The 25,440-nt window shown below is 51.1% G+C and overlaps 1 protein-coding gene and 1 long non-coding RNA gene across 4 annotated transcripts in view; one reads left to right on the forward strand and one right to left on the reverse strand.

Annotated features, from left to right (window-relative positions):
* Positions 1 to 512, reverse strand: part of LOC109374735 (uncharacterized) — a 13,208-nt gene extending 12,696 nt beyond the window's left edge. The window contains exon 1 of one of the 2 annotated variants that reach the window (XR_002122449.1): positions 392 to 512. This is a non-coding gene — a long non-coding RNA (uncharacterized LOC109374735). Of the gene's footprint in view, positions 1 to 24; positions 114 to 391 lie in introns of those variants that run through there. The other variant, XR_002122448.1, reaches the window with a different exon arrangement.
* A 12,278-nt stretch (positions 513 to 12,790) lies between these two features.
* FOSB (FosB proto-oncogene, AP-1 transcription factor subunit) lies at positions 12,791 to 19,692 on the forward strand. Of its 2 annotated transcripts, none has more exons than XM_019629474.1 (4): positions 12,791 to 13,463; positions 15,378 to 15,698; positions 15,932 to 16,039; positions 17,067 to 19,692. In XM_019629474.1, the coding sequence occupies exons 1-4, from the start codon at positions 13,338 to 13,340 to the stop codon at positions 17,526 to 17,528; spliced, it is 1,017 nt and encodes a 338-aa protein (XP_019485019.1). In that variant the 5' UTR covers positions 12,791 to 13,337; the 3' UTR covers positions 17,529 to 19,692. The 2 variants fall into 2 exon arrangements, with proteins under 2 accessions (XP_019485019.1, XP_019485020.1); XM_019629475.1 differs by lacking the exon at positions 12,791 to 13,463 and adding an exon at positions 14,121 to 15,222.
* The last annotated feature ends 5,748 nt before the right edge of the window (positions 19,693 to 25,440 follow it).

Here is a 25,440-nt window from a genome sequence, read left to right on the forward strand (position 1 = left end):
CAGGCGGCCGGTAGGAGCTCTTACCGAGCTGCGCACGGAGGCGGGGCAGGCGCTGCGAGCCCAGGGCCCTTGCCCCAGAGGCCTACGGGGCGCACAGACCCAGAGACTGAGAGACAGCAATACGGAAGTAGAGATTCAGGGACACCCCCTCACCCCCTCCCCCAGCAAGAAACTCGGAGAAATTGGTGGAGGCTGGAGCCACAGGGAGCTGTCTGGATCGAAGTGATGAAGAGAGATCACGCGACGAAGCAAGCAAGGACTGGGCTTGGAAATAAACACAGAGATAGTGAGATTAAACACAGACAACCCCAGGCCCACAGAGACACCATTGAAGGCAGGATAATCTACCTCTGGTCGTCAGGACCTTTGCGCTTCTGTCACAGTGACTTACCTGGGTCCGACAGTTTCCATATCCGAAAAATGGGTAACGCTTAGTAAATAGGGTTGTGGTGACAATAGGGCTGTTTTGACGATTCAGTGAATTCACCATCCTAGAGCCTGTAGCACAATTCCTGGTACATACCATTCCACTTGTGATTCATTCATTCAACAGATATTTCCCGAGCACCTGCTATGTGTCAATTCTCTGTCCTCCTGAGAGCTTACACTTTGGGAGCGGGGAGGGGGGTGCTGAAAAATACATCAACATAAATAAGCAAATTATATAGCACCCTGGAAAGCAGTAAGTGCTGGGGAAGCTAAGAGAGAGGGAATAGTGGGGTTGCCATTTTAAATAGGGTAGTCAGGGCAGGCCTGCCTGAGAAGATGATGTTTGAGCAAAGACAGGAAGTTGGGGAGGAAGAAACCATGCAGGTACCTGGGTGGAGAGAATCGCAATCAGAGGGAGCAGCAAGTGCAAAGGCCTTAAGATGGGAGAATGTCTGGCATGCTGGAGGAACAGGGACGAGGCTGGTGTTGCTGGAGCAGAGATCAAGGGGAGGGAAGGGGAGTGGCAGAGATGGATCAGAGAATAAGGTCAGAGTGTGCAGGACCTTAGGGGTCACAGTGAGGCCTTTGACTTTTACTCTGAATGAGTCAGGAGCCATGAGAAGATTTTGAACAAAAGAGGAACATGAACTAACTTTGATTTTAATAGCATCCCTCTGGCTGTGTGTGGGGAATAGACTTTGGGAGGCCGGAAGACCAGCGAGTAGCCCCAGGCCATCGTCCAATTGATTGGGGATGGTGCTTGGACTAGAAGTAGCAGGGATCCCATTCTGGAAGTGTTTGAACTTAGAGCAGCAGAATTTGCTGACAAGCACATTCATGGCAAACTCCCAATAGATGGCAGCAGTTTCCATTATGTTAGACAGTGCTCACAACATCCCCATAGACATCATTATCATCCCCATTTGACAGATGCAGAAACTGAGGTCCAAAGAGGTCATTCAACTTGCCAAAGTACTCACAGCTTAGTTTGGCTCCAAAGATGGTCCTTGTCTATTAGGGTGGCTATTCCCAAATCCACATACTCAGACACAATACCCTCAGTGCCTGGAGCTACACCAAACTCATCCATGAGGGCCCTAGGACCACTAGAACAATTTTCTCATCAGCCACACCCAGTGGGTGTAGAAAGTGGTGGCCTAACAGGAGAATGTTGCCTGACTGGTGTTTGGGTTGTCAGGCAGTCATCCATGCTTGTCCGGGACACTTGCTTAGAGGCAGGCAGGTACACGTAGAGAGGGTCCACCCAGAACCTTCCAGCCCAGCATCTGCCTCCCACACTATTCCAGCACTGGACCCGGCACACCCCAAGGGCTGCCTGCAGCGACCTGTTAAACACAGTCACGCATCCACAGTCAGACAGGTTCACAGCCCTCCATTGTGGAGGTAAGTTTTCAGGCAGTGTGCAGAAAACACACAATTTCTCTTTCTATCTCTTTAGGTCTCTGTATCTTTTTGTTTCTATCCTGTCTCTATCTCTCCTTGTCTCTGTCTTGCTATCTTTGTCTCTCTCTGACCCCACCCTCACCCCCAGTTCTGTCTGTCTCACTCCTCCACACTCAGGATCCTCCACTTGCAGTGGAAATCACTTTTATCCCATGGCAGTGTGTCTCTGTGGAACCTCACCTATTATGTGACATCAGAACCTGGCACTGGGACAAGTGGTTGGAGGCCTCAGGCCAGCAGTTCTGGCTGACTGCTCAGAATCACCTGGAGAGGATTTCACAGGTCATGATCCCTACCATCTCTTCCTCTGACATGCTGCTTTTGACCCATAGCTTTTGTGTGCTGGACTGGAGAAATCTGCTTTTAAAGCTCCCCAAATGATTGGGACCCCTGTGGGCTTGTACTAGTTACTCCACCTAATTTTATAGACAGAGAAGAGCAGAGGCCCAGAGAGCAAGAGGGCATACCCCAATATCACACAGCAATCAGCTGTGAGGGGCTTGGTGCTCCCAGATCCCCCTTGGAATCCCTTTGGGAAGAAGTTCGGGAGTTAAATAATAAAAGAGAATCACAGAGACACAGAGAGACCCAGATATGGATAGAGATTCGGGGTCTACAGACTCAGAGAACCAAAGGGGAGGGGGGAAGGAAGAGACCCAGAAAGGGAATCCTTTCTGTGTGACAGAGATACACAGAGATGGTGAGACAGAGATATAAGGATCAGAAAGATGCAGAGCGAGATGGAGACCTATTAAGAGGCAGAGGCTGAGAGAGAGACACAGCCATTTAGGGAGACAGACCCCAAGAGGCCCTAGTTCCTAGAAGCTGGTGCCATAGTTTGGCAGTTGCAGGCTTACCAAGCCAGGGCCCCTCCCCAGGCCTGATATGTTGGATGCACATTAAACAGGTTTATATAACCTGCCCTCTGTACAGAACCTAGGAGCTTTACATAACATAGCCCCATGAGTCATGCTGCTGACATGGGGCACTGACTGGACATGCCCAACAAGAGGAAACCCCTGACCCAGGACCGTTAGTTACCTGGAAGTGACTCTGTGAGATGTGAGGGATCACTAGTTTTACTGAGGAGGAAGCAGAGGGTCAGAGAGGGCAAGGCACTTGCTCTGGGTCACACAGCCAGGATTCAGCAGGACAAGGATTTCAACCATATGATTCAACCCTGATTCCATAGCCTTTGCACCCTAAGTCACTAAAAAAAGACTGCCAGTGCCCTATCATGTGCTCCTTTACAGAGTGGAGGAAATAATAAAAACACCAGTAGTAATACAACAGCCCCCATGTATTGAGTGCACTGTGCTGCAGTAAGTACTTCACAAACATCATCTCATTTATTCCAAAACCCAGTGAGGTAGGGACAGAACTCAGTTATTAAATAACATAATTATACCCATTAAGTCTGGAACATTTACTATTTACTATGTACTAAGTGCTTAATAGGATTTCATAGTCACAATTCTGGAGGTGGGTGATGTTATCACCCCCATTTCAGTAAGGAAAGATGTTTAAAGAAAGGAAGTACAGGTCAAGGTCACAGGGCTGGTATTTGACCCCAAGTCTCTCTAGCCCTTAACCGCTGCCACCCATTCCCCAGCGGACGTGCCCACAAGTGCGTGCGTCTATGTACACATGCAATCTAACATCTAATATCTAACACTAGCATCTCAAATACTTTGGTTCAAATATCAACAGCTCCCGCCTCATATGCTTTCTCTGTTTCCAGGGCCCTAATCCAGCGTCCAATCCCCTACATCTCCCCAACGCCTAGGAAGTGAGCGACCCTCTGCTCTCCCTGCAGCACCTCAGACCCACCTCATGGCCAGAGACGGAGCTTTTAAAATGTTTCTGCCCCTTTAAGATCGGGAACAGTCGGCCTGCGTTGCCCAGCAGCGCCAAGGCGGTTGCCAGGCAACGTCAACAAACGACGCGACCGCCGTCTCCGTGCGCCCCACCGCCCCGCCCGCGCAGACGCGGTGACGCGACGGGCTGTGGAACGCCGTCGCCTAGCAACGAGAAGGCTGTTTGTTCCCGGCCGGGCCGTGCGGCCGCACAGAGCTCAACCAGGACCGGCCCGGGCTGACAGAAGGGCCGACCGGGAGTCCGGGGTGTGGGGGCTGCGGTGATGGGAGCGGGGGAGAACTGGGTCCCCAAATTGCTGGTTTCCCTTTAGACAGCCGCAGTCTGCTTTTCGCCCGCTCCTCCTGTCTGACCCCGGACCGCCTCCGCCTGGGTATCTGTCCGTCTGTGCCCCTTCCTCTCCGGCATGTCTGTCCGTCCCGCGTCTCCCGCTCCGTGGCTGTCTCATATCCCCCCAAACAATAACAAACAAAACAGATACAAGCACGCTTCTCTAGTCTGCCGCTTTTGCCTCAGACTCCCGGGTGCGAATGGGGTTCCGACCAGTGGAGACAGGCGCACGGTGAACAACCTCGGAGTCACAGCCCGAGAGCTCCCTCCCGTTCCTTTCCCCGCTCCCCTCAGGTTCTCTTGCCTTTCCGGAGCCTCTTTCACCAGACAGGCAGCCCCGAGGTCCTTCCATCCTGTGTCCGGGAATCTGTCCACAGCTGGGAGGTTCTAATAACTCATCCCCAACACACACACACCCACCACCCCCCATCCAGTAGCTTCATGTGATCAGGACTGGGGCGAATCTCCAAGCGGAGAGAAGAAATTGGATGTGTGACTGTGTGAATGGATGTGACTGTAGGTGAGTGACTCTGCCAGTGACAGTGTGTACATCTGGTATTTCCTGTGTGAGAGTGTGGTCATGAGGGCTTCCTTTGTATTTGAGAGTAACTGCTGGACTGAGTGGTCTCCCCAGTTTGCATTTGTTTATCTGGATGTCTAGGTATTTGGAGCCCTGCTGACTGTGTAAGAGTGAGTGCCCTATGGATGTGCGTGGTTTTGTCTCTAGCTCACATTTCTGGATCTCTGCGTATGTCATCTGTGTGTAGCTTTGCAGGTAACCTGTGTTTGTGAGCACATTATCTCTCAGAGTTTTCTTTTTATCACAATTACAGTATTTATCACAATTTCTAATTCTGTATTTGTTTATCTACTGTTTCCCCCCACTTGATTGTGCACCCTTTGAGAACAGAGTCCAGGGGTATTGTGGTCAGCGCTTGATCCCCAGCACGACCCTGCATACAGTAGGTACTCAGTAATTATTTATTGAATAAACGAATCAACAATGACTCATGTGTGCATGTCAAGTGCACATGTCTGTGTACCTGTGTGAATGGTTCTGTGCTTCTGGATGGTGGTCTCCTGTGTGTGCCTTTGTGGGTCTGAGCACAGGAGGGTTGCTGTAGCGGTGTCCGGCTGTGTAGCTCTAATTTCAGGATCCACCTTGTTGTAACACGTTGAAGAGCTACAGTCAATACTTGTGGACTTGAACTTTGTGGTTCTCTCTGTGCATTAGGACCTCTCTATACCTCAGTTTTCTCATCTGTCAAATGGGGATAACAATTGTACCCATTCATGGGACTCTTATGTGGTACAGTAAATGAGTTAATATAGAGAGCATTTAGAAATGCCTGGCACAAAATAAACAATTACAAAACCCCACTTATGATTGTCAGGATTCTCTTTGTATGCCCCTGTGTGCATGTCTTCAGAACTCAAGTCATGGACTCTGGTCTTGTGTGGTCCTGAGCTAGTGGGTACCAAAATATTTCTGGGTCTCATTTTCCTTCCTATAAAATGGTCATGATAACAGACCTCCTCCAGGGGTGGCTGTGACCAAATGAAGCTATATCTGAAAGTCTTGATCCTGGTGTAAGTATGCAGTCAGCACTCAGTGGCTACAAGGCCCAATCATGACCATCGCTATGCAGCTTAGGTTCTGGGGAGGGCAGATGAGGGGTGAGGTTTGGGGGTGGGGGTAGGTTCAAATTATTCAATGGGACTGGAGATGCAGAAAGTCAAAGAGGGAGGAAAGGGGACCTGCTGAAGCAGGCTGGTTAAAGGTCAGATTCCAGGAAGGACTTCCTTCAAGGACTGTCTGGGGGCTAAGGATGAAAAGTGCTGGAACTGTTTGGAGAGGTGCCTGGAAGAACAGACACCAGCCTGAGTCCTGCAGGCTGGTGAAATTTGGGGTGAGGGGGTGACAATAGCAATAACAATAATACAATGTATAGACTCTGTTAGGGGCTTTGTGAGGAATTTGCCTTGTTCTCAGCTCTGTCTCTAGGGCCTAGAGTGCCTGACGCCTGATAGGGGAGGTGCTGAGTAAATGTGTTTGAATGGATGATTGATTTAATAAATGAATGAATAAATTTCATCCCACAACAAACTGTGAGTCCTAGTTGGGGGGAAGGCCTGATGGGCAGCCAGGGCTGGTGTGGGGCCCTAGCCTCTGGGACCTGGCTCATTCTGTCCCTCAAGCCACTGTTCCCACAGCTCAGAGCTGCAGAGGGCGTGGAGGGGGCCAGGAAGGGAGTGTTAGGCGGCCAGGCGGCTGCCTAACCTGGACAGATGCCCAGAGTGTCTGCAGGACGCAGAGAATAACTCAGGCGCCTGAGTCACCTCAGAGAAACCCCGGCCGCATACCTGGCCGCTGACATCACCCGGCTAGGGCACCCCTGGCGGCCCAGACAAGCATACTGAATCACAGGCAGAATTCAGCCACCGCGGGTGCGGGCACGTGGCCCGCTGTGACACCCCCCCCATGACACCCCCGCGTGTCTGTCTGGATGCGGGGGCCGAGCAGGCCACATTGGGGTCATTGAGGGGACAGGGTGCCTGAGTCAGGGACCAGGCAGCTACAGCAAGACCCCCCAGCCGCAGGCGCCTTCAAAGTGCAAGAAGGAGAGTGTGGGGAGTCCCCTGGTGGAAAGGAGGAAGCTCGTGTGGGTGTGACCGGGAGGCTGCGGGTTGTGGGCAGCGGCTGGATAACCCACTAGGGGTGGGATAGGGTCTGGGTGATTGCGCAGAGAACCACGGGGTCGGGGAACAATGGAATCTCCGTACAACGCGTATACACATGCACACTCAGAACCTCAGCATGGAGAACTCTGTTGTCTAACTACCTGGGTTGGCACCCAGGCCTCACTCTGCACAAATCTGCAAGTTGGGCAAGTTCCCTAAGGGCTTGGGCCTCAGTTTCCTTATCTGTTGAGTGGGGGCAATAGAAATCATTGCTGCTGTAATAATTTACACTTACAGGGGACATGCTTTCTGCCAGGAACTGTTCTAGGCATTTTACACTTAAACTCATTTACTTCTCAAAACAACGCTGGGAGGGAGGTGCTGTTATTATTTCCACTTTACAGAAGAGGAAATTGAGGTTCAGAGAAGTTAAGTTACTTGACCAGGGTCACACAGCTAGTGCCCTCCTTACATTTAGTGTTATTGGAAGGTTAAAAAGAAAATACTGATCTGTATAATGTAGCACCTGGCACATGGTTAGTTTCCTCAAATGACTGTCAGCTATATTGTTAACACAGCACGTATTATTTTCATCTTAAGTCCAGCCGAAAAGGTCCCCAAAACAGTCATCCTCACCACTTTGGTCTGGCTTCTTAGCTTCCCACAGTCTCTCCTGCTTCCTCTTCTTTGGTCTTGCATGTCCACAGTAGGGAAAGAGTGCTCTAGGGGATTCCCTCCTTACCTAAATCTTTTCAGGACTTGACAATGGTTGGCCAGACCCACCTCCACCAGGAAGCCCTCCTGGCTTGTTCCAGCCTCACTGAGCTGAGCAAGTCTGTGGAGGGTCTTTGTGCCCCTGCGACTGTAGGTGGACCTCTGCACAAATGTGTATATCTAAGAAATTCTGGGAGTCCAGAGTTCTAGGGATCTTACTGGCAGTGGGGGTGCTTAGCTCTGCCAGTTGTATGTGTGGAGTTGTGTGTCTGTGCAGACAGACAAAGGTGTATGCCTGGCATTATCTGTGTGGTTTGGTGTGCGCATACCTCTGTGATGTATATGCACAACAGTGTGTGTTTAGCTCTGTGTGTGCAATTGTGTGTTCGCTTAGTTATCTATATGTCAGTGCAAAGATGACAGTTTGTGCGTGTGCATCTGTGTTCACCTGCACATGCATCTGACTATCTGCCTCCTAGGGTTTGGATTCTGTAAACCAAGCCTCCTTCTTCTCATCCCTAACGAACATGTCCACCCCACCCCACACCACCCCTGGGAAGACCCAGGATCACCAACTCAGCTCAGTTCCTCCTTGGGAACAGGCAGGAAGAATGGGCAGGCTGACTATTCATCAACACGTTAAGCCAGGCCCAAACATCCATATACAGTCTCCCTGCCTGTTAACTGATCTATAACATCTGCCCTGGTCAACCAACGTGATGGCAAAGGAACAGAGAAGCCCAGATAGGTTTCTGTCTGAGACCATCTGTCAGAGTTTATGAATGCATAAATGAGTGAATGGTGAAGGTTCATTTAACCAACAAATATTTATTGAGTACCTACTGGATGCCCAGCACTGTGCTAAGGACATGGGAGTTACCAGGACAGCCTCAGCCCAGGCCTCAATAATAATACAGCCCGTGGAGGAGACAGACCTGTCCCCAGACATGCAGAGCTGGGAAGGGGTTCCTGGGGGAGGGGGAACTGACCCAGCCTAGGATTAGGGGGCTTCCTGGAGGAGGGGATATAGGAGCTAAGACCTGGAGGAAGAGTATGAGCCAGAGAAAGCAAAAGGAAGAGTGCTCCATGCAGAGGGAAGAGCATACGCAAAGACTTGAAAACAAGGGAGAAAGACCATGACATACGGAATAATGAAGAGGAGTGGGGAGAGGTGAGACTGGGGTGGTCGGCACTGGCCAGGTCATGCCAGGCCTCGTGAGCCATGGTGAGTGAGGAGTTTCAATGCAGAATGCCAGGGTATTGGGAGAGTCAAGCTAAGAGTCCCCAATCTGGATCATTCTGCTTTCCTGAAACGCCACAGACACCCTCTTCAGGACGCCCTCCAGGATTGCTCAGTGGGGAGCTGGCCCAGCTAGCTAGTAACACTCACTATTCAGTGCTGGGCACTGAGGAGCCAGCAGTTACTAACCAGCCTGGCTCCACCCTCCTGGAGGTCACCGTCATGACAGCAGGATACACACCCACACGTGCACACCCCTCCTCTTCTCATACCTCAGAAATACTTGCAGATCCTTCTCTGGGAGCCGAAGCCTTGGCATCACCCAGGGGCTTGCTGGAAATGAAAAAGACTACATCAGCTCTGCATTGTAACCAGATCCCCAGGTGAACTGCGATCACATTCACAGCTGAGAAGCACTGCTCTCAGGCTTAACTCCATGTACTTCAGTTTCCTTCTCTGTACAATGGGGATAATAACATAACCTATTTATGGGGCTGGTGTGGTGCGAGGATTAACTGAGATAATGCATGTGGAAGCACTGAGCACAGCTTACTAAGCGTTTGCTTTCAGAGCCTTCCTCCTCCTTCTCATTTTTATTATTAAATTTCAGAGCCCACGGTCATCCAACCTTCTTGCTCTGTGGGTGGGGAAACTGAGGAACAGTGTAGTAGGGTTTTGCCAAAGGAAGGGTGAAAGGACATGCTGAGGACTTTCTTTGGCAGATTCAGCCCGGTGCTGTTTACAGGATGCGCTAAGCAAGCCAAGCTGGCACTGCCACCCCACCTCTCACCTGTGGGGGCAGAAGGCTGAGGGTTTTCCCTGCCCACTCCCTATGCAGAGCCAAGCCCTGGGGAGCCAGAGCAGGGGTCCTGCCCTCTCCTCACACTCAAGTCCCCCATCTCCTGGAAGCTCCCCAGATTGAGCCCCATAATTGCCTTGCCTATCCCATGCTTTATGGGTGGGTGTGCATGTCTGTGTGTGCACATTTGACTGAGACTGTGTGTGTGTGTGTGTGTGTGTGTGTGTGTGTGTGTGTGTGTGTGTGTGCGCGCGCGCGCGACTCCAGGGCCAACTTTTCCCTTAGGCACAGCAGGCACGGTGCTAGGGCCCATGACAATTTTAAGGGCCCATAAAAATGTTTAATTTCTTTTAAAATAAGAAGAAAAAACTAAACTTCTAGGTAAAAGAAAATGTTTTAATATATAATGTTATTTGTTTTTATACCAATGCAGTCGTGAAATATAACTTTAAAGATGTCTTTATGGAGGGAGAAGCCCACGTAGGCAAAAGTGCCAGGTACCTGTGAAAGTTATAATGTGATTTGTGTGTCTCTGCTTCCACCGTGTCTCTAGAAGGGTCAATGTCTATCTGCAAAGATCAGGGTGGCTTTGTTTTGATAACAGAATAAGCCCTTGCAGTGTGCCAGGCGTGTTCCAGGAGCTTTACTCACATAATCCTCCCACCAGCCCCATGAGCTGGGCACTATTCTGTCTTCATTCCCAGATGAGAAAACTGATACTCCAGACATCACTAGCTCAAGTTCACCCAGCCACTAACTGGTGGAGCCAGAATGTAAGCCCAGGCTTCTTAGATCCTAGGGAGTAAATGCCCAGTGTCTGCATGTGTGTGGCAGTCTATGTGTGCATATATTGACATACATAACTCATTTTAAGACAATTCAAGTCACAGGCCCTGATTCTCTTGCCTGTAACTCTAGGCAAGTGACTTCACCTCTCCTGGCCTCTGTTTCTTGCCTGTAAAATGATAGTTCCTGCCTCATAAAAGCGTGGTGAGAATTAGTTAATATAAGTACTCATGAAGAATTAGCCCTTGTTGTTGTTGTGTGAAAAACATCCATGTGCACCTGTAGTGAAGGTGTGCATGCTGTGTATGTGTGATCTGTGTTGGTAACCATGTGATGGTGTGTGTTTATGTGTGCGTGTGAAGCTGTTGCCCCACGTGACTGTGTTGCTGCTCCTGGATGAATGTCTGAATGCCTGAGTGTAACCCTGGGAATATATGCCAGTGGCTGTGTATGGGCCACCTTTGTCAGGGTGTGACAGTCTTTGAGCAGCCAGGCTAGGTATTTGTGTGTCTCTTTTATATTGTGAGATGAGGGGCTTACATGGGACAGGGGAGTGAGGGGTCACTCCCTGTCTGATGTGCTGGGGCCGAGTCACTGCCTGCTGGTGGTTTCTGTGTCATTTCCTAGTCCCTGTGCCTACTTCTAGACTGGTGGCAGACAGAGGGGGCGTGGAGGAATGAGGCAGAGAGCAAGCTTAAGGCTGGGCTTTTGTCTGGAAACCTCCACCTCCCCATATTACTCCCCATGTCCCTCCAGTCTTCCACATCTCCCTACCCTGTCCCCACTATTTGAGCAGAGAATCAAAACTCTCCTGGAAATCAGGAACTACCCACTGCTGCTCTGCCTCAGACCTGCTGTGTGACCCTCTCCTTCTCTGGGCCTGTGGGATTCAAACTTTAAAGTGCTTCTCCTTCTGTGCCCAGGCCTGGGCCAGGCTCTGCACTTGGAGGGAAGTGCCAGGATCTCTGAGATTTGTGAAGCAACTGGTGGGACCCTTTCCAGTGGGTGCTTTAGAGTTGGGCCTGTGGCTTCCAGAATACTCAAATTAGACTCTTGAACCCCATTTCCTAACTGGGCAGCCTCAGGTAAGCAGCTTTACCCCACTGAGCCTGGGTTACCACAGTATGACTGAGCAGACAGGGGTGGGTTTGTAAAGCGTGTAAGCTCCAGAGGACTAGTAGCTGCTATTAGCACCACTGTCACTTAAACAATCAAAACACTCACGTTTTTTTCCGGAATTTTTACTGAATCAGGCAGCTCTCATAATTCAAGAGAATAGGAGCTCTAGAGTTTGACAATTTGGGTTTGAATGTCTTGAGATGGGATCTTAGGCAAGTTACTTAGCCCCTTCAAGTATCATTTTTTTATTTTAGAAAATGAAGATTTTCCTCCTTTAACCCTCAAAAGTTGTTTTAAGGATTATAAATTTTGTATTGAAAGGCTCAGTACAGGAGCTGACACTTGGTAATTGTTAAATGCATGGCATCAGTAATAATTATTATGTTATTCCTCCCCCCTCACACACACACACACACATTCTTTCTATCTGTGGATTATAAAGCGAGAAGAAGAGGTTACCAACAACATCAGCAGGAACTTTTCACCCTAAGTTTCATTCCCCATCCCCTCCAAACTCGCATACCTCCCAAACGCTGAACCTGGGGGGCCAGTAAGGTCCAAGGTACACATCCTTTGTTCAGCTGAAAAAACTGAAGCTGAAGCTCAGAGAGGGAAAACGTTTCCCAAGCTCGCACAGCAATTCAGTGCAGAAGCTACGCTGAGCCACAGGACTCCACCCCAACCTCCACTTTCACCTGGAGTATCCCAGCCCCTCCCACTCGGCTTGGGACTCAGTTTCCCCACCTAGGTGACTACAACACAGTAGCCAGGGTCTCCTTTTGAAGATCTAACCTTCCTGTCGAGTCAAGGTGCTGCACCACTGGGAGAATCAACATGGGCTGCCAAAGGAAAGGGGAACCGCTAGCTGGGGTCTCCCCAACCTGGGGGCTTCCCTGGGCTACTTTAAGAGCCTATTAATACCTGCCCCCGGGGCGGCGCGGCACTGCGCAAGCGCAGGCGGATTCCGCAAGCGCGCGAGGTGAGCGCGCGAGCGAGCGAGGGATTCCCTCTGACGTAATTGCTAGGTTACCAAACAAACACTCTGCCTCGCCGGCCGAGCTCCTTATATGGCTAATTGCGTCACAGGAACTTCGGGGAGGCGGGGCCGGGATCCCCTCCGGCCGAGGGCTCCGGAACGCAGCCCCCGAGACCCTTGGGACTGCAGAGATGATACAGGTGGCCAGATCCAGGCTAGGGCACACCTCTTGCCGGGCGGCACGAAGCTTGGTTCAATAGGGCCAGAGATCTGGGGAAGTTTGTGGAGCCCGAGACTTGTGACGTAAGCAGGGGGCGGGTCCGGGCATATAAATACAGGCTGGCGGTGCTGGGCTTCATTCATAAGACTGAGAGCTACCGCCACCACAGAGACACGCGGAGCTGGGACTTGGGGACTTTATTGTTGTGGTTCTTGGAGACTGTGAAATTCGGTTTATTATTTTTTTCCGGAGAGAAACTTTTAGGAAGGATTCTTCTAGATAATTCTACATTTTACTTTGAAGGACCGACTTACTTTTTTCGCCTTCTTTATTACTTCCCTCCCCCGCGTGGGACCCGCCGGACGCGTGGAGGAGACCGCACCCGAAGCCGATTCTGTACAGCAAGACAGTGCTTTCCGCCTTTAGGGGAGCAATCCCCCCACGCCCCTGGGTCCTTCGGAGCCTGGACTTTCAGGAGGCACAGCGGCATCTTGTGGGGGTCTGGGCACCGCAGAGGAACTGCACAGAAACTTTGCCATTGTTGGAGTGGGACGCTGCCCCGACCCCGAGTTTCCCCGGAAAGCGCACTTTGGGGACGCGCTCGGCTCACACCGGACTCACACATTTCTTCTCCCAACCGGCCATAGCCTTGGCTTCCCGGCGACCTCAGCGTGGTCACAGGGGCCACCCTGTGCCCAGGGAAATGTTTCAGGCTTTCCCCGGAGACTACGACTCCGGCTCCCGGTGCAGCTCCTCACCCTCTGCCGAGTCTCAGTATCTGTCTTCGGTGGACTCCTTCGGGAGTCCACCCGCTGCCGCCGCCTCCCAGGTAAGTTTTAATGGGTCGGGATACTGCTTTGTGGGGTTTAATTTTTTAAGTCAAGAGTGGAACGAGCAATCTCCCTACCCCTAATAAAGACACGTCAAAACCCAGGATCTGCGAGGAAATAGGTTCACAGCGCACTTTGCAAACTGCAGAGTCGGGATTTGTTTGCAATTGATCGTATGCGTTAAGTGCAGGAAGGGAACGCAGAGGGGTAAGCTTTGGGGTGGAGAGAATGTGCAGTTCAGTGCAACGTGTATGCGGTAGCAGGGCTGAGAACTTTTAGCTGGCTCCGGGACTGTCACCGACCTAGGTGCCCAGCCTGAAGCTAGCGCTATTAGACAGGAGGGGGAAATCCTGGGGAAGCTTCCAGTAGCCTCCTCCCTTTACCTCCTCCACTGGTGCGCCCACTCCGCGCCCGGTCGCCCTCTAGCCTGCGGGAAAGCGGGTCTCGAACCCTCGGCTGCGCTGCCTCCGCCTCCTGCGCGGAGACCTAACGGGGGACCCGTGCGTAACGGCTGACGCGCTGGACTCCTCCGTCTGACGCGGGGCACGCACGGCGCGCGGCGCCCCCCTCGTCCGCCCCGCCCCTGACGTCCCGGGAGCGTTCTATTTTGGAACGCCGGGGCCACGTTGCTAAGGGAGGGGGCAGTCCGCCGTTCCGATTGGCCACCGCGGTGCGGGCTTTGGCCAATCAACTTTTCCTTCCTATTTGTAGGGTGCAGTTCCCTTCCTCCCCTCTATCCCCGGAACCCGTGGTTCCTCGGCGCTAGGGTCCTTTTGCGGGCCTCTAGAGGCAGAGCGAGGGGATCCTGTCGCGACAGGAGATACCTTCTGCGACGCAATGGGTCCGCGAGGACCTGTCGGGGATCCCATCCCTCTGCTAAAGGGGACAGAGGATGTCTGTTTTGTGGATCGGGGTTTCTTCGGAAGATATGGTGACCGTCATCTTCTCCAGGCACACAGGCACACTCCCACATCCCTGCGCTACGGACGCCCGGTTCCTCCCGGATGTCCTAGGACAGGACTAGAACCGTTAAGTCTAGGAGGAGCAGCCAGGTGGTCTCCAAGAGCCCCGCCTCCTCTGGATTTCCAGGGCGTTGATTGGCTAGCAAGCCAGCCCATCCCTCACCACGCCCCCTGGGAGAGTAGTTAAGCGTTCTGAGCAGTTCTAGGATTCCATTTAGGGGTGGGGGGAGATGGGCGTTGCTTGGGCTCGGGGGCTCAGGACCTACACCATTCCTCCTCCGCTACAGTCTGAGGGAGCCCGGGTCGCCACTTTTCTCTACCTGTCGGTCCACCGTAACCTGTCACTGTCAGCCTCACTCTGGAGAGAGACAATTACTTGAAACGTTGTTCTAAACTCCTAGGCCCGTCCCCCAACACCCTTTTAACTGGGACCCCCGCCCCTGCATGGGAGTCTCATGGACTTACAATCGCTCATCCCCTCGCTCAGAGGGATGTGTGTATGTGTGTGAGTGTAGAGAAAGGCATGGCCTAAGGCCTCTCCCTCTCCCTCCCCTTGCCTCTGGGGTGGGGGTGGGGTGTTCTGGCTGTGTGTGTGGCTGTGACTCCGTCCCGGGGGTTCTGTCACTCGGCTGTGTCCAGCCTCCTCCCCACCCCCCACACCTAAGAGTCACCAACCCGGGGTGTGATTCACCACCCGCTGGAACCATGCAACCTTTCCCCGAGGAAGAAGGAGGAGGTAGAAGCCAGTTGAGCAGAGATCCTCTCATTAACCACTGCGTCACGGTGTAGTGGAAGGGTGGGTGTTGTGGCTTTTTGCCTGTGACACACACATCCACACCCGCTCACCCTGTGCTCACTCACGGGGTCGGTGTGTGTATGTGTGCTGGGTGTGTGTGTGTCGGTGTCTCTGTTTGTGTGTCTACGCCTGTGTGTGTATGTGTCACCCCGTAGGAGTGCGCCGGTCTTGGGGAAATGCCCGGTTCCTTCGTGCCCACGGTCACCGCGATCACAACCAGCCAGGACCTCCAGTGGCTCGTGCAACCCACCCTCATCTCTTCCATGGCCCAGTCCCAGGGGCAGCCACTGGCCTCCCAGCCCCCGGCCATCGACCCCTATGACATGCCTGGAACCAGTTACTCCACGCCGGGCATAAGTGGCTATAGCAGTGGTGGAGCAAGTGGCAGTGGCGGGCCTTCCACCAGCGGAACCACCAGTGGACCTGGGCCTGCCCGCCCGGCCCGAGCCCGGCCTAGGAGACCCAGAGAGGAGACGGTGAGTAAGGGGCATGAGAACTTGGTCCGGGGGAGGAAGCAAGGGGGGCAGAAACTTTCTCACTATTGGGGTGAGGGACCACTAAGGCTTCAGTGATTCAGAAACCCTGTCATCCTTGCTGCAGTCAGCGAGGAGTCTGGCTTCTTGGGGTTCTGGAAGAAGAGGAGGTTCAGGATGGGTGGAGGAGGTGCACTGTGTCCCCAAACCTCATGGCCTCTATCTCCCCTACTCAGCTTACCCCAGAGGAGGAGGAGAAGCGAAGGGTTCGCCGGGAACGAAACAAACTGGCAGCAGCTAAGTGTAGGAACCGTCGGAGGGAGCTGACTGACCGACTCCAGGCGGTGAGGATGGCCCCTGGGATGGGGTGAGGGTATGCAGAAGGGGGGCTGTCTCCCCATCCCGTGTCACCTCCCACCTGCGCCCTTAGCCTGGGCTGAGAACCAGAGGTTCCACATATGGAACTAGGTACAGGTGTAGCCAGAGGGGGTCACCCTGAGCACACACATAGACCCTCACATATTTATGTGGACTTCCGGATACTCCCTGCCCCGGTTTATGACCCCCATCCTCACACACACCACTCTCCTGGCCCTTAGCTCCTCCTGAGGAGACATATGAGGGGCCTTTAATAGAAGGGAGCTGCAGGCATTTCTCCCTTTTGGTCTTGGGCAAACAATTACCCATTTTGCCTCAGTTTCTGCATCTCGTCCATCACTTATCAAATCTCTCAGGTTCCTTCTAGCTTTAACATTCTGGAGAGTCTATGAAATGAAATCCTCTTATCCTGTGCCAATTCCCCACCATTTTTCCCAACTACCCATAGTTTTTTCAAACCATGGGCTGATGGTGTCTGCCAAGGCCTCCTCCCCTTTTACACCCTCCCTCAGTCTGAGAGTTTCCTACTTTAGACGGAGGGGGGGGGGGGCGGCCCGGGTGACCTGCTGCCCCTAGAGGAACCTTGGCAAATTTTGTACTTCCTTGCACTATCTAGTCTCTTCCCTCGGAGGCAGAGTGGGGCAGGTAACAGAGATGGCATTAAAAACATATAACAGTCGTTAATTTATTCAACAAACCTCTGAGTGCCTCCTGCCATCAGAGACTTCCATGTATGCCTGGCTGCCTCCCAAACATCCACTGGACAGATGGGGAAACTGAGGCCTCTAGAAGGCAAGACCCTGGCCCCAAGTCCAGTCGCACCCCAGGACTCCATCTCAGGGGGCGTTTCCTATCAGTCAGAGCTCCTTTCAGCCCTGGGCCTCTGCAACAAGTCTAGGGGAAATGGCTTCCTCCAAGATCCACCTTCTCTAGTCGCTCACAGTCTTTTTCTCCTTCCTTCCTCTTCTCCATGACCTGGCTACTGGGGCTCAGGAGACAGATCAGCTGGAGGAAGAAAAGGCAGAGCTGGAGTCGGAGATCGCCGAGCTCCAAAAGGAGAAGGAGCGTCTGGAGTTTGTGCTGGTGGCTCACAAACCCGGCTGCAAGATCCCCTACGAAGAGGGGCCCGGGCCCGGCCCGCTGGCGGAGGTGAGAGATTTGCCGGGGTCAGCATCCACTAAGGAAGATGGTTTCAGCTGGCTGCTGCCGCCCCCGCCACCACCGCCCCTGCCCTTCCAGACCAGCCAAGACGCAGCCCCCAACCTGACAGCTTCTCTCTTTACACACAGTGAAGTTCAAGTCCTCGGCGACCCCTTCCCTGTTGTTAACCCTTCGTACACTTCTTCGTTTGTCCTCACCTGCCCGGAGGTCTCAGCGTTCGCCGGCGCCCATCGCACCAGCGGCAGCGACCAGCCTTCCGACCCCCTGAACTCGCCCTCCCTTCTTGCTCTGTGAACTCTTTAGACATAAAACAAACAAACACACAGGGGAGAGAGATTTGGAAGAGGAAGAGGAATAGGGAGAGGGGACAAAACTAAGCGGGTGTGTGGCCTCCCTGCTTCTCCTATCTGACTCTGCCGCCACTGTCATCCGACAAGAGGACCTCCTTGTGCTTTGTGCCACCTATTGTTTCTGTGGCCCGTGGAGGCCAGAACGCTGGTGACTTTGGGGGGAGGGGGTGAGGAGGGGATAGACACCCCTTGGCTGCCTGTTGGTCCTCTCACTTCAACCCAAACTCTGGGGATGGGTGGGTGGGGGGTGATGCCCACCTGTGGGCTTGAGGGAAAGGGATGCTGACGGTGGACTGTGGGGTGGGCTGGAGTCCTCTCTAGAGAAGCCCAACAAGGAAGTGCCACAGAGCCCCCCACGATGTCTCCCACACCCACCCTTCAGGGGGGTGACTAGGCTGGTTTTCCCTGCTCCCCCGACGTGAGCTTATTTATCCTACATTTCCATGTGGTTAGACCCTCCTCTGAATTGAGCCCCCCTTTAAAGGGAAGTTGATGTCCCCTTATGATAATCCCTTTCCCCCGATCCAGACTTAGTCTGAAATGTGAACCTCCCTCCCTGACCGTCCAGTCACTCTCTCCCCGCAAAACCAGCTTTGGTTGAAATTTTGACTTCCTAAGGATCCGCCCACATTCAGCCCCAGCCCTCCTGTATGATTACAGTATTATTCCAAGCCAACCCTCCTCCCCTTCTGGCCTTCCTTGTTGGGCCTCTCTGATTCAGGCAGCAGGGGGCGCTGTGATGCCTATCCTGCTGGAGTGTTTATACTGTGAAATGAGTTGGCCGATTATGGGGGGGAGCCGGGTGGGACAGAACTCTTCCAGAGGGATTGTGCCCCCACTCCCCAAAGCCTTTCCGTGGTTTCCCCTCCCCGCATCTGCTTCCTTTCTCCCCTCAACAGTGAGTTAGACTCAGGGGGGTAACAGAATCGAGAGGGCTGTGACAGTTATCCATCCGTGAGGCCTCTCTCTTCAGGACCCCCAGCCTCTAGCCCCAGCCTTTTTCTTTAAGGCCTGTCACCCGACCCCGGCCTAGGACGCCAACTTCTCCCTCCTCTTGGCATCCCCACATCCTTTCTAGAAAGGGAGTAAGGGGAGAGTGCCAAGGGGCCCGACATTTTTCCGGAGATTTAAAGGCTGAGGCTTTGGCCCCCGACCCCCAATGTTTTTGGACTGGCAAACTCGAGGGGGCTGGGCTTCTGTGATCCCAGCTTCCACTCCCCATCCCCCCAGCTCAGAATCTTGGTTTTGGCTTCCCCACCCCGCGTTTCCTTGTGCTTCACTTCATGATAATTTCATTGTGAGGCAAATTGATATTTTTTAATATTGGGTGTCCAAGTCGCCCTTGTGCTGCATGGAGAACATTCCACATGCCCTGTCCCGTGCCTTCCCACCCTGAACCCAGACCCCTCCCGTTGCTATTTATCCCTTTCCTGGTTCCTGAAAGGCACTTATATCTATTATGTATAAATAAATATATTATATATGGGTGTGTGTGTGTGTGTGTGTGTGCGCGCGCGTGAGTGTGTGAGCGCTTCTGCAACCTCGGCCTAGGTCACATTGGCCCCCAAAGCCATGCCATTGAATTGGAAACACTGCTTCTGGAAACTCTGAGGCAGCCTGTCTCTCTCCCGCTGTCTCTATCGGCCTGTCTCTAGTTGTCTCTTTTCTGATTGTCTCGGCGCTCTGTTGTTTCTAGTCTCTGGCTGTCTCTTTGCCGAGAGCGTCTTGCCCCGCCGTCTTTTCTCTGCCTATTTTTCTCTGACCATTTCCATCTGTTTCCTTTATGACTGTTCTTGATCCTCCAGCAGCCTTCCGACTCTGGGTTCTTTGGGGACATGAGATTTTATTTTTGTGAGTAAGCCTGACAGATCATAGATTTTTACAATCTGTATCTTTGAGAATTCTGGGTGCGAGTGTGAGACTGTGAGCAGGGCCTGCCCCTGCCGACCACAATTTATTGACTCCCCAATCCCCCACCCCATTCTGTATTTGTGATTCTCTTTTTGTATTTTGCACCTGACCCCGGGGGGTCGGTCTGGGGCTGGCTGGCACTGGGCCGCTACCCTCCCCCCATGGTTCTACACTGTCGCCAATAAAAAGCTCTTAAAAATGCATCCACCAAGCCTCAGGATATATTTTCTTCTGACTCCCATCACCTGCCTTCCTTTCAGCATGAGAGTGAGGTAAGATTGCTGCGGAGGGGGACTACAAACACGTGCTGGAACTCGTACTGGTGGATCAGCCTACATACAGCAGGATGGAGGAAGGCTAGACAGTCAGGAGGAATTCCTACACACACAAGTTGTGCCTCCTCAGAGAAAAAATAAGGAGGCAGAATATTATCTGTGAAGTGTGTGTGTGGTGCTGAAATGCTAAAGGGCCATGGAAGCTCCTGGTGAGGGAGGAACTTATGCTAGATTATGTATGCTCTGAACAAAAGGTATAAGGAAAAGTAGAGAACTTTAAAAAATGCATTCCAATTTATTAAAGATCAACTAAGTAGGCTTTTGTGACTCTTCAGAATTATATGAGCCACAAAAATATGAATCCTCTGACAGTAAAGATGAGTTTCCTTTTGCTTTTCATAGGACTACTTCTGGGTTATGAACATATTGGGGCCATCCAAAGATCAACTAAACCAAAAATATTGTCTCATTGTGAGTCAAAAGATACAGCTGAGCCACCCCCATTATAAAATCCAAGCCCTCTTTTATTTGCATAGCAGCAAGCAATCTGGGAATTGAAATGATGGTCTAGAGGTCATTTAAATGCCTTAGGACCATAAATGAACTAGCAGAGGAAGTTGTCATGATTCATCTATTAATTAATTTAAAATTTTCGCTAAGTACCTACTGTGTGCCCAGCCCTGTGCTGGACACTGTTGGGGACACTACAGGAACTGAGACAGCCCCAGGCTATCCCCTTCTAGGGTTCACACTCCAATGGGGGCCACAGACCTGGCCCCAGTCCGGGGCGATCCAAAGTGGGCAGCATTAGGGGAGTCCATGACGCTGGAGGAGCCCAGTGGGAGCATCTAACCTGATCTGGAGTCAGGAAAGACTTCTTGAAGGAGGGGACAGTTAAGCTGAGTTCTAGAGGATAAATAGGACATATAGAAGGGAATAGAAAAAGACTGAGGTTGATCAAATAGTGAGTTCAAAGAGCTGTTTGTGGAGAGGGGCCTTGAAATATTGAGAAAGCTAGAGGTTCATGGTGGCTGGGACAAAAAGTGCAGAGAAAGAGGTTAGCAGGGACCAGATTCTGCAGGCTTCAATTCCAGAGGAAAAGTTTAGATCTTCTCTTGAGGGCACTGGGGAGCCATGGCAGGTTTAGGGCACAGAAGGGCAGAGACAGGTTTGTGCTTTAGCAAGATGCCTTTCGGTTGAGGGTAACTGGAAGACAAAGGGGCAAGAGACCAGGGAGGAGGCTAGGGTGGGGACACTGGGATGTGAGGGGGGCCTGGAACAGTGCCAGAGCTGTGGGAGACAGAGAGGAGAGGAAGTATTCAAAAGTCAGTTAGGAGGCAGAACAGACAAGACTGGTGAGTAGCTAGCTTGGGAAAGTCAGCACAGGGCAGTGGTAAATAGCATGGACCAGAGGTCTGAGAGCCTGAGGCTGGAGGTCCTAGCAAAGCTGGGTGACCTTGGACAAGGGACTTCGTCTCTTTGAACCTGTTTCCTTAACTGCAGAATAGGGCTGTTGTGAGGAGTCAGTCAGCTCATGTATACCAGCACTGAGCACAGAGTGAAGGTGCAATTATTGCCATTATTGGAGTCACGCTGATCCCTGGCCGGGAATATTCCCTACGCCAACCCCCTCACCGCACCCCCCCACCCCTCCACCTCCGCTGCTGGCTAATCCTTTCTCATCCTTCAAGTAGCTGCTCAAATGTTACGCTTACACCCTACCTGAACTCGGGTCTCCTTAAGGATTAAGTGGCCTCATATGATCTGTACTTTCCTTTCCAGTAGTCATCACCTTTCTAGTTAACTGTGTAATTAATGATAGTCTGCTCCACTGGACTGGGAATACCACGAGGCCAGGGCCGGGATTGCTAGTCACCATTGTGTCCCCAGCACCGCTCAGTGCAGAGCCGGGCACAGAGCAAATACTTGTTGAATGAGTGAATGAATTAATGAACAAATGAATACATATTGAACTGGTTAATAAAGTACATGCGTAATTAAATACATGAGTGAGCAAATGGCTGAATGAGTAAGGAGAAATTCAGCATAATTGTCAAACCGGATATCCTAAAACTGAGTGTGGATGAGTTTTTCTTCATCTTTTTACATTATGTTTGATATTCGCGGGATAGATGTAGCTGCAAGAAGAGACCTGCGCAGCGAGGGATAAACTGCGATGCAGAGGACTGTAGCGACCTCTTCTGGGGCTGGCGTCAACGTACACGCTAATGTCCAGTCTCGAGTTGAAAAATACATCTAGAAGAACCGCCCGAAAGGTGGAATTGAACCACTCTGTCGCTAGACAGCTACAGGTTTGAAGCCTGCACCCCAGACCACTGAGGATCATCCGGGCAAGATTTTCCGGGTCCCGAACAGCTATATAAATCCCAATAATTTACATCTATTTAAGTTATGGTATTATAGTTTGATAGGGTGTCAGATTGTTCACTTCGATATCTACATTTTTTCCAGTAATTCATTATGACCTATAGCTCTCCAAAATGTTATCTTTGTCTCGCATGGCACGAATCATCTTCGCTTTGGAAATCGTCTTATTTGCATAGCGCCGCGCATTCTGGGAAACGGCTCCTGAGAACCTGGTTCATTCGCCTGTAGCTGTTAAAGGGCCAGAAACCCATTTTTCCAAGTGAGAAAACAGTTTTTTTAAGAATAGAGATTCATAATTTGGCCTTCGGTAGCCCCTTCTCTGAAAAATTCTAATTTGAGTGAGTGGGTTCCTGCTAGAGACTGGTTTAGCCAATTCCCGGATGCTTCGGCAGGCGACCGTAGAGCTGGTGCGACACCTGCTGTTCTTTTGTGGAACTTCAGCGACCCACGGAGCCCTATGTTCAAATATTTATTGAGCGCCTACTGAGTCCCAGGCACTGTCCTAGATGCTGGGGATAGCAGAAATTCTGTCCTCATTCACCTGAGACACAAGAGCTCATCCATTTCTGCACCTGAATTTTCTGGCCGGGGAAACAGGCTTAGAAAAGGATACTACTGTTTTCCACTTCACACAGCCCCCCACCTGGGGGAATTGAACCTGTACCATAATAATTATTACCAAAAAAAAGTGATCCTTTAATAACCTAAGTTAGTGATCCTTTGACAACAATATCATTTCCTGACATGAAACCTTCCCATGGCTCCCATCTCAGAGTAAGAGTCAAAGTTCTCACCACGGCCTAACGATCCCTATCATCTAGACCCTTTCACTCCTCTGACCCCATCTCCTACTCCCCTCACCTCATATTCTTGACTTGCAGCATAAAAATCTTCTGCCACAGACACTAGGCATACTCCCTTCGCAGGGCCCTTGCGTATGCTGATCCCTCTTGCCTGAGTCTCCTTTCCTTCACATGTTCACATGGCTCACTGCCTCCCTTCACTCTGGCCTCTGCTCAAATATCACCACTTAGTAAGGACTTCCCTGACCACCCAGTTTAAAATAGCAAGTCCTGTCACTCTATCTCCTTACCCTTCTGGCCTTTTCTCCATCACCATGATCACCACTGGCCCTATTCTATGTCTATTTGTTTACTGTCTGCCTGCTACCGCGAGAATATTAGTTCCATGAAACTATGGACCTTTGTTTTGGTTCATTTCTGTGTACCTAGTGCCTAAAACCGTGCTTGAGCATGTAGCAGATGCTCGCTAAATGTTTGTGGGATGAATGCAAGAATGTTATTACTATCATTTTCTGAGCCCCAGTTTCCCCATCTGGAAAGTACAACTGATTTCGCTGGAGGAATGGTAATGAACAGATAGGTATACAAGTCTGGCATGAGGCCAGGCCACTGGAGGGCACTCGATAAAAGTTATATCAATCTCTAACCTGTTTCCTGACGGTAGGGGCCAAGGATGGGCTAAAGCCATTCCTGGACCCATAATTCCAACCAGTCCCTCTTCCTTTGTTCTTTGATATGGACAGATGGACACTTTGTCTTATGTAAAGTGTAAACAAAAACATCTTTAAGAAATTTTGCTTTTTTTTTTCAATTTGGAAATTTAAAATATTGTCTCTGCTTGGCAAATCCAGATTCAAGAGAAGCCCCTGAGCCCTGTTTCCTTTAGTTAGATAGCTACTTCTAGGCAAGCCTTGTATACAAATTATGGGGCTGTAACTACTACTCTTATAACCTCATTCTCTATCTCCTAAAATGTGACGTGCGATGAGAGGCAAGTGAGATGATTCTAGGTGACGCACAAACATTTAAAATTAACAGTTTTGTGTTTATTTTTACTGTTATCTTCTATTTCTGGCAAGCAATACCAACTTCCTTCATGGTGAAGTAACATTTCCTTTAAAAAAACATTTGTTTTACTTATTTAGTAAACCGATTTAAAACAAAATATTAGGTAAATAGCAGAACAGGTGATACAATGATCACAAAGCTCATGAGGGAATGACTGAGATTTGGGAAAGCATGTCACAGATAACAATACCAGCTTCTGTTTACTGGACATTTATTATATGCCAAGCCCTGTGCCAAAAGCTTTACATGTAGGTATGGTTACGGCGACACTTTTCTGTTTGAGGAAACAGGCTTCAAGAGGTCACTTGAAGCCTGAAGACTTGAAGTCACTTGCTCAAGGTCACACAGCCAAGATGTAGTGAAGCTGGGATTCAAATCCACGTTTGTGGGTGTTTAGACCTTATGGCCTCTCTGGGCCTCAAGTTCCTCCCTCAGTTTACAGTTTAGGAACCTGAGACCCAGAGAGGCCATGATGGTCCCAAGGCAATTGGAGAGAAGTGGGTGGATGACAGACGTTTGGGAGATACAATAGACATGGCTTCGTTATTGATTAGATATGGGGGGTGAGGGAATAGAAGTCCAGAGCCAGACCTGGGTCTCAGGCCTGGTGAAAATGTGGGCAGAGTGGACATCCCTGAGTTGGAAATCAGGTAAGACAAGTAAGAAGTTTGGGTATGTCTGTGGGGGCAGTCGTTCAGAAGGCAGTTGGTCCTGGACACAAGAGTCTAGGACCCAGGTGAGATGGCTGCGTAGCAAGCAGTATAGGGATAGACTAGTGATGTCTGCCTTGAGCACAATATTGAAGGGGGCTACCAAGTCTTGGGTAGCTCTGGGATGGGCAATCTCTCACCGTCCTCCCGTCAATCATTTCATAATCTAAACAGGTGGTTGATGGGGCTTCTGCAGAGATGTGTCGCGTCCCGCACGACATGAGCAGTGGGAGAACAAGAGGGGGAGGCGAAGGGTTAAGAAATAAAAGAAACAGCAGTCAAGAGTTAAATTAGCGTGGGGCCAAGGGTCTCCAGCCTTGTGGACTAAGAGCCCCGAATCGGCCGGGCCGACACACCGCTTTTATTTCTCCACCTACCTGGAAGTAGCATTGTTCTCTCCAGTCTGTGAGTCTCATTCCTGAGAACTTGCTCAAGCCAGATTACCCATGCCTGCAAGCTGCTTCACATACCCTATATGCAAACGACCCCAGGAAGATAAGATTATTGCTGAGGACAGATACTATCTCACCTTTAGGTCACTTCCCAAGCAAGTTGAGGGAAGGAATATAGCTACAGAGGTAGACCTCCAGTCTCTTTGGGGGGCGGGTGAGGGCCCATGCCCACCTCCATCAGCCCCGAGATTTCTCCTGATGGCCTCCATGCGACCGTGTCTGGCTTAGGTTGCTCCTCCCACAAGGAAT

Source organism: Hipposideros armiger, unplaced genomic scaffold (genome assembly GCF_001890085.2).
Source record: "Hipposideros armiger isolate ML-2016 unplaced genomic scaffold, ASM189008v1 scaffold_859, whole genome shotgun sequence".
Lineage (NCBI taxonomy): Eukaryota > Metazoa > Chordata > Mammalia > Chiroptera > Hipposideridae > Hipposideros > Hipposideros armiger.